Source organism: Dermacentor variabilis, chromosome 2 (genome assembly GCF_050947875.1).
Source record: "Dermacentor variabilis isolate Ectoservices chromosome 2, ASM5094787v1, whole genome shotgun sequence".
In the NCBI taxonomy this organism is placed as follows: Eukaryota; Metazoa; Arthropoda; class Arachnida; order Ixodida; family Ixodidae; genus Dermacentor; species Dermacentor variabilis.
The window spans coordinates 149729018-149742487 of NC_134569.1; the positions used below are offsets into that span (position 1 = coordinate 149729018).

The following is a 13470-nucleotide window of genomic DNA, read 5'->3' on the forward strand; positions in this document are numbered from 1 at the left end:
AGCAAACATGCCTCCCTTTTCACTGTGGAAGCTGCTGTGGCCGAAGCAGTCTAAGGTTTAACGCAGGCAAAGGGAGAGCAGATGCAGCAATACTAAATGAACTGCACCTGCAGCAGAATGCCGTAGCATCTGAAAGATGTTCAGAAAAGGACAGTCGCCGACTAGTGGCATCCGATAAGAAGCATGCACATGCTGAAAACTTCAGGCGTGCAATGAAAAGAAAGCGCACCAAGGAAAATGATGATGACTACGTTCCTGGTGGCTTCTAGGATCATTACTACACTGATTCATACCTTCTCCGATTGAATAAAAATGCTCCCCATGTTCCTAAACTTCATTTCTCGTTTTCTCAAAACAACATTTTTTGTCACATCCTAGGCCATTGCCCACAGTATCTTTTGATGTAGCGGTTGGATTTTGATAATTCTTGTAGCATTTGAAAGCTTATACATTGATTAGTGCAATAAAACCAAGAAATTTTGATACTTTTAGTTAGAACAGTGATTTAATCAACAATAAAACTAAGCGACAGTTTCAGATTTCTGATGAGTATACTTGATAAGGCCATAACTCTTGAACCAATGAAGCTAAAAATAAAATTATGCTTTTCCTGCACTCCCTGGTCTCTATAGAGCGCTGTCATACCAAATTAGTAGCAATCTTTTATGGGAAAGCTGTCAAAAGACTAGGCAGAATGTAAGTTCATGAAACAGTCAATATTTTAAAATGTGGGAGTGATAGCCCAAATCTAATTGCATATTTGTTTTCAGCTGTGAAAAATACATATTGTATAGAAATTTCAGCTGGAAATACTGAAAATTAAAAAAAAATATCTTCAAACCAGTGTCTCCCCTTAAGCAGATGCCCCATTTCACTCCTTTCATCACTTTCCGCACTTCCATGGAAAAAAGAAAGCTACGACCAAACTTGCCTCAGCTTTATTATTTGTAGGCTTCATAATGGCTTTGGTCAACAACATAAAGGGCACCTTTTGATTCTGCACTCGTGGGCACGCAACAAATTGCAAGCGGCCACAATAGTGGCCACGTTTACACTGATATGTTAGAAGTGTACCCTATTGTTACGCCGACGCTTGTAACACAGCTAAGATATTCACCCACCCTTAGCAGAAACGTGCCGTACTAGGATAGCAGTGAAGTTCGCACCCGGAGATTAGTCACTGCGTCACGCTATCTAATACAGCAAAGCTAACCATTGCCCTTTATCCCCACGTGCAGGTTTACTTTGGAGACCGCAGACAACGTGACGATGCCTATTCCCGTGCCTCTCGTGCATTCCAGATTCTGTTACGAGCCTATACTTGAGCCTAATGTCTACATCAGTGGAAGAATTTTGAGTTTTTAATTATATTGTAATTATTATTTCCACTTTTGAAGCTTTAAATCTATATTTTCCTAGTTTTAGTTCTTTTGCTCAAGTATAGCATTTCTAGTCTCAAATTATGGGATCAGCACTGTGTCCCTTCTACTCATTCAAGTCATTCTTCTTTCCCCTGAATGCAGGTGAGTCAGAGTGTGCACAAAAACTATGATATAGAGTTTTAGGATACTGAAATATTTTGAAATCCTGTAAACAATCAAGAATAATTCACATCTGTAAAGCTGCAACTTTAGAATTTCATAACTTTGGCTAAGTATAGATACAAAAATTCAAGTACTAACTTGCAGTACTTGAACACCCGGGAACACACCTGCTTAATTTTAGCTATGTCGTTGCAGTACATTTCTTGCAAATCATATCCTAAAATTTTAACACAAGAGAAATTGTAACTGCTTTTTTTATTGACCTCGGAAAAAATTAATTGCATATTTATAAGCAGCACACAAGATTGGATGTGTCCTGAAAGTTTCATGTGTCTACAGTGAGTATCAAAACTGACTGATCTGGATGCCAGGTCCCGTCACATTTAACGCTGTTTTTTGTACTTTTATCAAAACACCAATTTTGGGCTCCGTGTAATATTAAAGTGTCGATACCTCAACACCAACAACAGATTGAACTAAATTTTGTTTTGCAGAACGCAGCCTAATATGTACTCTATGATAAAGTATAGCAAATTTTTTTGTTTTCACTTTGGAAATTATTTTGCTACAATTTCTGCCACATGGTTGGCATATCTTGTGGGCTTGTATTCAGTGTGCTATAAAATATCTATTAAGGGGCAGGTAAAAATGTGCTTGCTGTCTTTCGTTCCTTGCTCTGTATGCTATCTAAACATGCCTCACAAATATTTTTTAATGTGCCATTTATTTTCCATTGTGGCCTCAAACAATGGAAGTGAAATGTTAATTATTGTAGAAACTAATTGACCTACAACAAAACTTATCACATATTTGAAATCAGCACAAAAATCTTAAGACGAAAGTTTCATTAATATTGATGAAAAAGATGATAAACATTTAATTCAATAGCAGTATCCCCCCCTAAAGGAGGAACACAGGTCTTAAAGACCGACAAATCGTGGAAAAATCACTTTTTGAAGAGATTTTTGGAGTCTACAGTGTGCAATGTATTATCTCAGAAATTTGCATGCATCTTGTACCAATAGTTTAGTTGTAAGGAGTTTTATGCTACATTGGGGAGCTGTATCTTTACTGATAAACGCGCAAAAAAGGGCCCTTTTACCATAACGCGCACTTGCTATTCCGAGTTTCCGATCATGGCCATCTTGGTCTTGTTTGAAAGAGTGACTCCTCTCAGTTTTCGCGCCACCGCTACTCTGTGTGCAGAATGGCTACGAAGAAAAAGCCCGCGACAGAGTTATCCCGATGCACAATTCCATTCGTTGACCGAGACATGTGACCGTAACAACTCCATGCCATTGGTGGATTTTTTCCGTCGTCTGCCCTGGCCACTTGGGTGTGCACATCGCAGCACGAAACGGTGTTAAATTCAGTTAGCTACCAACCGTAAATTCAACAAACAGAAGAAGAAACTAACTGTGCACTTTAACTGCCCCCAAGCAGATGCTGGCAATAGTCTGCTACTCATGCCTTCTGCTGCCGAAGCCTCCCACCGTCACTGCAGAATAGGTTTAGCAGATGAACGTGGTTCGGGCAGCGGCCAGTGTTCATGCAGCATTCCAACACTACTGCAACCTTACAATTTGAACAAGGCACAAAAAAAACTGCAACACTTCACTTCAACACATGCAAAAATCGGATTTTCTTGCTCATGCTGATGCCGCCGTGGCTGGCTCGGATGCCATGCAGATGTACTTCATTATCCCAAGCAGCGATTCTATAAATGCCCTGCTGTCTTCTCTGAAATGCATGTTGCGGTGCGGCAGCGGGTGAAGGCAAACGTGACTGCAGTCGCCATAGAGATAGTTCTCTCGAGTGCAATCTGCAGCGATGCCATGTAGGTGCCAAGTTTTGCCGTGCGTGAGTGGTGGCCAAACTTGCACCTCATTCCTCGTGAACAATCTCGCTGTGCACGAAACGCAAAGCACGAATAATTGGCAAATGGCAATAAATGAATCTTTTTTTGCAATTAAAGATATTAATCTCCCGAGCGCTCTGCGGTAATGCCGTGTCGAGCAGTGAACAATCTGCTCTGTGCGGAGCACTGGTAATTGGCAAACGACATACATTATGGGGCATGTGCCAAGGCTGCACGCTAGATTGTTACAACTGGTGACATGTACATACTGTATTACCTTCCTGAATAAATTGAGTTCTCTGTGTTTTTCTCAAAACAAACTTATCGCGTAGTCTGCTTGTTTGTGGCAACAATATCTCAAGATCTAGATCAGCTACAGCTGTAATTTTTTAAAATATGGAGTTAAATGCCTAACGCTTAAATGGTGCAAGCAATTTTTTTTCTTAAAATTCTTTACTTGCTTTTGTTTTTGTTCCCTAGTAGCCATACTGTAAACACAACTTTGATGAGCTGCTAAATCGCCAGTTGTGGATTCTAAAACTGCTTGCAGCACTTCACTCCTTAAACATTCTGTGGTCCACTCATGCATTATTGCTTTCTGCAGAATATTTTTTACCTATTGTCGACATAAACAATACAAACTTTTAATTATCTCTAAGTATTTACTCTATCAAACACTAATTAGATTCTTGTAATCAGCTCAAGAAGCTAAATAAGACTATGTCCTTTTATTAAATTTGGTCGAAAAGTAAATAAGATAGCTCTATACACCATTGTCACCTCTTAAGAATGTTTGGTGCATGCAGACGGCATGGTATGTCTTTAAGAGCTGTTCGCATAGCATTTGACAGCATTCGACAGATGGTAAGGGCGATCATCATTATTTAGAATTGGCACACGACATATCGCTGCGACAAGTTCGGGGTGCGATCATTACGTAGGAAAGAAAAAAAATCGAATTTCGACATCGAAATTCAGGGGTGTGATCATTATGCGATTAAATACGGTATATGCACTCAGAAACTCCCCCATTGAAGCACCACCCGTTTCATGGTCAGTAGTGACGTGCTCCCAGAGCTCGGCAACATCAGTGGCTTCCGCCGTGTTGGTTTCACTACTATGGGGGGGTTTCCACACTGGGGCACAAAGACTGCCTTTTCCATTGACTGGCATAGACCCAGTTAGAATTGCAGCGCTTCTACGCAAGCTTGTACTTAAAGAGTCTTGCAAAATTTGAAGCACCACCTTATGCTAACTGGGCTGTCTGCTGCTTCAGGGCTGCTTCTGCGGTGCATTTCCATGCTTGCCGAGACAGGGTAGACAGGGTGGACGCTGCTTCTCTCTCTCTCTGGACGCGTAAAGTATGTTTGAAGGCGAAGCAGCTGGCACCATCTTGTGGCATGCTGTGCTAACTCGCAATTCACTCTGTGGCTTTCACAATTGGTGTAGGCAGAATGCTTTGTGCAGTAATGGCGGAAGATACGCACTTAAGTATGTGAAATTTTTGCTCTAAACACTTTCGTGACCGCGTGAAAATTGGTACTTTTGAGGTGGTCTAGGAAATATATTGTTTTCCTGCCACAGAAAATGCTTTATGTTTAAGTGTTTCGTATCAAATTGTAGAGGAAGGAATTATCTTTACAGCGGAAAGCAAGTTCCATTGAAAGGAACTTGACTTACTAGGAGAGATGCCAATTGGTTGTTAGGCAAATGTTCCAATGTTACGAAATCGCACGGTCACTGATCGGTGAACACAGACCCGTGCATGCTATGCCAGCCAAACGATACTACAGTAGAATCTCGTTACAACGAAAACTTCGCGGGACCGCCGAATTTTAATTTGTTAATTTTAATTATCGTAGCACTGAAAAACCAATATTTTCCCCTCAGTAATGTAACGCAACTATGAAAATTACATACCTTTGCAGGAGATGAGCATGTTCGTACGTAAATAATAAATGAGAATGCTGGGCACAGTTTAACTACAATTTATTGCTTGAAGAAGTCTGTAATCTTCTGGAAAATAGACAGCAAGTGCTGCAGGACGAATGCCTCACATCCTCGACCTTCCTCTGAACGTCATCGGGGACATTTTCACAGCGCCAGAGGAATGATGGAGTCCTTTCTAGAAAAAATTTAAACATCCGAGCTGGAAACAGTCTCTTTCATCACTACTACAGTTTTCTTGCTCACGCACTTTATTCACGATGTCTTCGTTGGCAAGTTCCATGGATGTAGCCGACGCGCTGTCGCTGTCAGTGTAATCATCGAAGATCACCGCGGTGTCGATGGGGAGCTTCTCGGTAAGCTCTTCCCACAGTTCTGGGTTGAGCTCCTCTCTGTCCTGTGGCGTAAATGAAGGCTTTAAAAGGCCTGCCTTTCGCAAGCAGTTGCTAATCGTGCTTGCCTTCACGTTCTACCACGACCCTGTAAGCATTTCTGCAGCTTGACAGATGTTCACCTGTGTGGGCAGCTTCAGTCGAATATTGATCAGGAGGCACTGCACAAGACGCTTCCGAAATTTGGACTTCACACATCTGATGCTGCCCTGGTCCAAAGGTTGCTGCAAAGAAGTACAACTCTGGGCATATATTCAAGTTGCACATTGCTCAATCGCACCTTCACGATAGGCGCCGAGCAACTGTCAACGATGAGAATTTTTCTGTCTTTCTTCTTCATTGTGTCATCGAGCAGCAGCAGCCAGTGAATGAACAATTCTCGCGTCATCCATGCTTTTTTGTTGGCTCGGTAGTCGCAAGGCAACGAGATGTTTTTCAAGCAGCACGGCTTAGCAGATTTGCCGACAACTAACAGCTTGAGTTTTTCTGGGCCCGTGGAGTTGCAGCAGAACAGAACCGATATGCGGAGACGCGATTTCTTTCCACCCTTGCATCTGTCACCTTTGAAGCTCATTGTTTTATCAGGCAACAACTGATAAAAGAACGGCGTTTCATCGCCGTTGAAAACGTCATCTGGAGAGAAAGACTATGATCTCTTGAAGGTGCTCGTTCCGCCAGGCAACCGCACTCTCGGCATCTGCTGCCTTTTCTTCGCCACAAGCAACCTGCCAGGCAATGGTTTGCCGGAAGTGGTAAAGCCATCCGGCACTTGCATCGAAACCAGAGATGTCCAAGGCGGCCGCGAACTGCAGCGCCTTCTCTTGAATAATCAGGCCTGACAAGGGCACACTGTTTTGCCTCACATCCTTAAACCACGTGAGGACGGCATCGTTGACGTTCTGGTAGTTGCCAAGCCACAAGCGTTTTCTTGAGGGAGCCAGCTGCGACTCTTCATGCAATTTCATTATCTTTTCCCGATCCTTGAGCATCGTAGCCATTGTTGACGGGGGAATATCACGCTCCCTGCAGAGCTCAACTTGCTTTCTTCCGTCAAAATGTCCACTTTTTCTTTGAGCTAAAACTGGCATTGCTTCTTTATAACGCGGGGGCCAGGATAACCCATCAGCAAAGCGAACGTACAACACAATCACAGCCCCGATAACCTCGCAGCTCCTGCCGATCGCTATCAACGTGGTAACCCTAGGCCTACCATGTAGTAGGAGAGTCCGAGCCTGACCATATGTGACGCTCACGCTGAAGCTGCTGGGGCTGTACCCGTTGAAACGGGTTCCTCAGCACATGGCTACTGCTGCTACGGATGATGATGATAGATGTCAGCCTCAGGGATTTGGTACCGAAACTTCAACGGAACTTCTTAATAACGAAGCACATTGGTGATTACGGGATTAAATTATGTACGTTATTCTGAAATATTCGGTAATCTGAAATTCGTAGTACTGAAAGTTTTTTACATTGAAAATATAGGCACTTTGGCGGGGATTTAAAAAAAGTTCATAAACCTGAAAAGTTCATTAACGTGATGTTCGTAGTAACGAGATTTTACTGTAGTTTGTTTAGGGGGCTGCTGGCAGGGCACGTTTTGGAGATAGAAATACTGTGCATGTGCTGAGCAAGAGAGGAAAAAAAGGGGGGGAAGACAAAAAAATTGCAAATGCTTACCCAGATTGCCCACACGGCCTGTACGGCCGATTCGGTGGACATACTCCTCGATGTCACTGGGCAAGTCGAAGTTGATTACATGCTTCACATTTGGAATGTCCAAACCTCTTGCTGCAACCTGCAACATGCAGAGCTTGTTTTCAACATGTGCAAAATACACAAGTGCTCAAGCTGAAGAAGGACACTTCACCAGCACCTCTGGAACGGATCCAGCTCAAAACAAGTGGCAACCCCCCCCCCCCCCCCCCCGCCACCCAGAAGTTTGATTGCACCCGTTTGCCGTGACCTAAAAGAAGAGAAGCCCTTTACAGTATCGCGTACCTCATTATTTCATACAGAAATACAACTTCCTCTCATTTGGAAAAACAGATATACTGCCAATGCACTAAAGCTGCGATAAATGAAAAAAGTCGTGGTTTTGCCCAAAAGGTGAAGCATCGATTACAACAGCAAATTAGTGGACAGCTATACGGAAAGCAAAGATGGCAGTTTTATCAGCTGTATAAACTTTTAAATATTCGCTTACTAAATTAACTCTTTCATCACGGCGAGAAAATGATCATTTTTATAAGTCTCGGAAAAAGTTTACCACAACAAATAATGTTGCAACACACATTGAAGGATAGCATATTATGCATAATGAAGTGCTCTTTCCATAAACATACGTTACCAAACAAAAAAGTTTATTAGGTGAAAAAGAATATATATATTGTCACGCGCTAACGCAAGAGTGACAGTACGAGCAGCCAGACGAAAAATGCCAGGCACAAAGCGAAGGTTCTCCAGCTGGTGCGGGATCTTTGACTTCGTCGTCTTCACCGTTTTGCTGGGCACGCAATGCTGACTGTTCGCTGGCTCAAAACACCAGGTGGCATTATTCCCCCTCCCACACAAGACGTACACATATTAGGTAAGAAAAAAAAGGGGGGGGGGAACGCGCTAGCACACATACGGGCATATGCATATGAGGGAAAAAAAAAAAACGAAAAAAAAAAAAAAAACAAGGGGGTTCTGTCGTCGGGGGCCAAAAGAACCTTCAGCCAGTACTTCAACCACTGGACCAAGGTATAATAAGGAGTGTGAAGTCGCACTTCCGGAAGCGCCTTGTTCAGCGGCTGCTCATCAACCTACGCCTGCAGCACTTGACAGCCATCAACGTCCGACAGGCTGCGGAAATGCTGACAGGCGCATGGTGGAGCGTCATGTCCACCACCATTCAAAACTGCTGGAAGAAGGCCGGCCTGACTATCACAGATGGCCAACCACAAACCGATGAACCGGCAGCGGAGGACAGTTCGAGCGAGCTTTGGAGCGAGGTGGCCTAGCAGCTAGCCGTTGATCCTTCAGTCACATTTGACGACTATGTCCAGTATGACGACGCGACATGGACCTCAGCGGAGATTACCACTGATGACATACTGCAGAGCGTCCAGGGCACGGCGACTCAAGATGAGGAATGCAGCGACGACATGGACGATGACGTCACGGCAGCACCCGAAGACCGCGACGAGTCCGTGTCGGCCACAGATGCGTTGGAATACTTGCGAAAACTCCGCATATTTATAGCCAAAAGCGGCACAGCGACCGAAGGCGTGCATAAGAATGCGAACGGTCTGGAATCGTTCGTGCTGCAGAGTCTGTGCTGCGCCCGTCAGAAGACGATCACGGACTATTTCAAATAAATGTGCCTTGTCTGTCGATCACGTGTGCATTGTGTGAGAAATGAGTTCAAGGAGGTACCGTTTCAAAGGTAGGACATTTACGTTACTGAAATGCTATTATTATGGCTAATTTTTGGGCTTTCAGTATAACGATCTTTCAGAATAACGAACATTTTCCCGCGGTCCCCTGAAGTTCGTTATACCGAGATTTCACTGTACACCTCTAGGGACAACATGCCGAACCCTCTTACATTTAATTCCAGGCCAATGCACCAACAGTTGTGCAACCATAGAGTGCGCAACAAGAGGTGTCGATACTCACAGCTGTGGCCACCAGGATCGGGGTGCGCCCTGTACGGAAGGACCAAAGGGCCTCCTCACGCTCCCGCTGGGTCCGGTCCCCATGAATGCTGGTCACTGGGTAGCCCTCCTTGAGCAGGAAGTGCTCCAGTGAATCCGCACCTTTCTTTGTCTCCACAAAGCTCAACGTCAGCGAGTCAGATGCCGTCGCGTCTGGAAGACAAACGGCCCCCAAAATGTGACTACTCCTAAACCTGTGTTGCTTTAGAAGGAAAGCTACTTAACTCTCAGCCAACATCACCTGCATGTTGTGAGTGTATGTTGTGCATGCATATAACGGCATCACTGGATAGTCGTGCCGGCAGATATCTGATCAAATGACTAGGGCAACTGTTACACCAGGTTGTTCACATTGCAACCTACACAAAGAGCTACCATGCATTTTAGAACTAGGTGTGCAAATTATGAACTTTAAGGGAGGAAGAGGGGATCACAACTAAGTTTTCTTTTTTGACAGAAATGGCTGAAATTTGGCACACACACTGCACATTCCATTAAAGAGACAAATCTAAAATTTGATGAAGATATATCTTCATTAGCTTTTGTTTTATAAGAACTTATAAATTCCTTGCTTGTGGAAAGCTTGGCACAGTAATGAAACATTGTAGGGAGCTGGGAATAATTTGCATGTTTGCGCAAATGTTTAATCTACACCAAGACAGCGTTCGATATTTTTTTTAGTGTGCTAATATTTTTTTGCTCAACATAACACACACATGACTGCTTCACTGCATAGATCCATGTAGTTATTGTGAAATAAATAATAGAAATATTAACATTTCAAGACTGTCTTGAAGTACACCACAGTTTATGGATTACAGCAAAATAAACTGGATTGAAATCACCGCCACTGTGCTGAGCTTTCCACAAGCGAGGCTATTGGGAAAAAAAAAAAAGAGGAAAGGTGGGGGGGCTGCGAAGCTTTAAAAGAACTGCCAATTTATTATTGAAAAGCACCACAGCTGTAATACTTTGCATCATTCCTGTCAGGCATCATCTTACACCTTTGTCTCTGTTTGGTGGGCTTTGGATGCCTTCTTCAGGTATTCTTTATCCTTTTCTTAAGCTCTCTGGACAGCAAGGGCACCAGGATGTACACTCAAGGTGCCACAGATTTCCGAGTAAGCTCTTTGGCTCCTTGATTTGCATTTTACGACTGCCTTGTTTACTGCTATCTCTACTGCAAAAAGCGAGGCGTGCTCATCCTTTGACAGTGCTGACCAAATAACCAAGTGCAAGCTCTCGGCTGCACTCTGGGTCCTTGCAGCGCTCCAGCAAGTGGACTTCTGAAAGATGTTGATACAAAGGCAGCATGACTTGGGCAACTAAGCTTTTTTTGCTTCTGCTGCTCTCTGCTCACAACAGCATTGCAGCAACATTATTGGTGTTCTTGCCGATAGCCAGGCCATAGTAGTTCGTTAGCTTTTTTATTAGCTGCTGTGTGAGCCCACCTTTGCCTCTCAGTGGTTCCCCTTTCTTGGCCTTGCTCACAATGCAGTGAAGGCCAGTGCCCATTCTTTCTTTTTTTATGTGGTTTTGCAGTCTTCTTTTGTGACTGCTATAAACCCATATGGCAGCTCATCTTGCAACGCCCGGAAAACACTGCTGTCTCCATTAGTGACAACTGCTGTATATCGCAGGTCGTTCTTGGCCAATGGACGGACAAAAAGCTGCAATGCGGCCTCCACTTCCATTCGCCCAGAGCCAGCTTCAGTTTTTGTGACACTGATGCTGCTGCCTCCACTGAAGGCATGTGGGGTCACACTCTGCTGGCCCCAGGCTGCACTGAAGTTTGACAGAACACTGTCCAGAACAAGGCCTGTGTGGAATTACGTTATGCATACAACCCCATACGGGAGCTATGACCGCGCGTGAGCCAGGTACTATCATAAACAACGGTCACATCTTTAGTGAAGCCAACCTCCCTCTCGCTGTTCACCTTCACAGCGGCTACAGCATCCATAAAGAAGTCGGCAGCCTCTGCAGCAGGCTTGAACAGCCCTTTCAAATGGCCCTGGAATGTTTTATGGTGTAAACCACGATGAGACATTTACTGTGGCCCATAAATTGTTCAGAGCTGCCTGCCCTTTCCCTATTGCTTTAACAGCTTGCATTGAGTGAATGTTCACCAAACACTCTTGCACTTTCCTTCCTTTGAGAGGACCACTGGGACTCAATAGGGCCAAAAGTAGCGCATGACAGCACCATTTTCACTGCCAGACGGAGCCTAGTATTGCAGTGTACACCCACGGAATGCTGTTGGCATCTTGGGCACAGAGTTTTAGCAATCAAAGAGATCACTGCGGAAACCTGCACAATAATCACTGTCACAAGGGGCCGAAATTTGTTCTTGGCTTTGCTGGTCCATCATACAACTTCCGCTCTGTTACCTACACTGCACGAAGGGAGTTGAGAACGCTGCATGCCTGCGCTTCTGCCGTCATCACTGATGCGAAACGCGGCTCGAGATGCGTCTGATTCGTGCGACGTTCAGGTGATGATTCAGCTGGTGAACCTTCAGTCATCACACTGTAGCTCGTCGACGGTTGGGCCTCACTCGCAGGCAGCGTGTCTGTGTTGCACAATGCATCAGAAACAGAGTACACCGTCTCCACCAGCGATGGTGACCTTTGACTGGTGTCATCTGCAAAGATGCGATCTCAGCTGCTGACCTGTGTGGCCGTACGCAGAGGTACGAGAGCCTCCATTCGCACATCTTCCGGTGGCTGGGTTATCCGTGTCGCTGGCACAGGGCGATTGTCTGCTTTGCTGCTGGAATCACACGGGACAAGATAATGTGGCATGTTATCCACATTTTCAGTCAGGTGCTCCGCTTTTAACGCTGGCAGTCTTTTTTTCGCCAAAGGAGGCTTGCACTTCCGTTTCCTCAAGGCGTGCTGCATTGAAAATCTCGCACCCAAGTGAGGTTGCAAAGGTGCTTCTCAACGAGGTTCACCACCCTAGGGAAGAGCAGCAAAGGTGATGCGGAGACGTGGAGTGAGCAAGCAAACAAGAAAAAGGATGGAACGTTGTGGCAGTATGCTAGCTCAGCGGGGTTTGCCTTCGTGACAAAGAAGCCTTTTGCTCCATTCGCTTGTCAGCAGTGTGCAGTTCGCACCGAACGAGTACATGTACATTGTCGAGTACATTGTCACTCGGGCTTTCGAGTTTTTGTGTGGAAAGTAAATACAGTCGTTGACTGATTTTTTTTTCAGACATGGATGGGAAAGCGCGAGTGTCCGAGTTATCAAGCAGGCAGAAAAGATGAACTTTGACAGCAAAATTAATTTATTGTTTTTTTACAACTCCAGCACTGCAGAAAACCACCAGTCGAGCCATTAAGTGTGTATTGCGTTCGCCTATCGCAATGCAAGTCACTGCATGAGCGACCTTGACTCCATGAAGCTGTCAGTTTCAGCTGTGTTCTGCAAAACGGTCTCCACATGCGACTGCGGTAGTTACGGTACTGGCTCATCGCCAACGAATCCTGTTATGCACCCACTGCCGTCAGCTAAGCAGGTGCGCGTAATCCTACCTACAGGCACAAACATATATCAAGGGCGAGCTTCCCGAGACAGCACACTGCTCAACATCCTCGCCAGCTAAGCCTAGCTAGCACCGTCTTGTTGGGTGTCAGCGGCCAAAGTTGCGGTTTGGTGCAGAGCGAACGCAATGCTTCGCAGTGGCTGTACGGCATTTGGAAAGTGAAGGAATCGTTTCGTCAACGAAAGGGAGGGCACATCCCGCTGATGCGCTTTGATACCTGACACATGCAGCTGCTTGGTCTACATGCTCTGCATGTGCACAGACTGAAAAATGTTTTCGTTATAGTGCATAACACCACTTATAGTGTAGAAATTCATGACTCCTGCGCCTTTATTCAGAATCGGCTGTAAGCGGACGTGTATGTCACCGTGCCACATAAGCCTGGCATAGGAAGCCTCAATATTCCTGCTGGGTTATGCCGAACATACAATAGGACAACATCCTCATGCCGCCCGTCCCCTGTGCATTCGCAACTAGTGTTC

At 44.9% G+C, this 13470-nt stretch overlaps 1 protein-coding gene across 2 annotated transcripts in view; it reads right to left on the reverse strand.

The window, feature by feature from the left end:
- The window catches only part of bel (ATP-dependent RNA helicase bel), a 61920-nt gene that overhangs the window by 10111 nt on the left and 38339 nt on the right, over positions 1–13470 (reverse strand). For both annotated transcript variants that reach the window (XM_075682244.1, XM_075682243.1), the window contains exons 11-12: positions 9405–9595; positions 7422–7539 (exon numbers count right to left, since the gene is read on the reverse strand). In XM_075682244.1, the coding sequence (XP_075538359.1) occupies positions 7422–7539; positions 9405–9595 (309 nt within the window). The remainder of the gene's footprint in view (positions 1–7421; positions 7540–9404; positions 9596–13470) is intronic.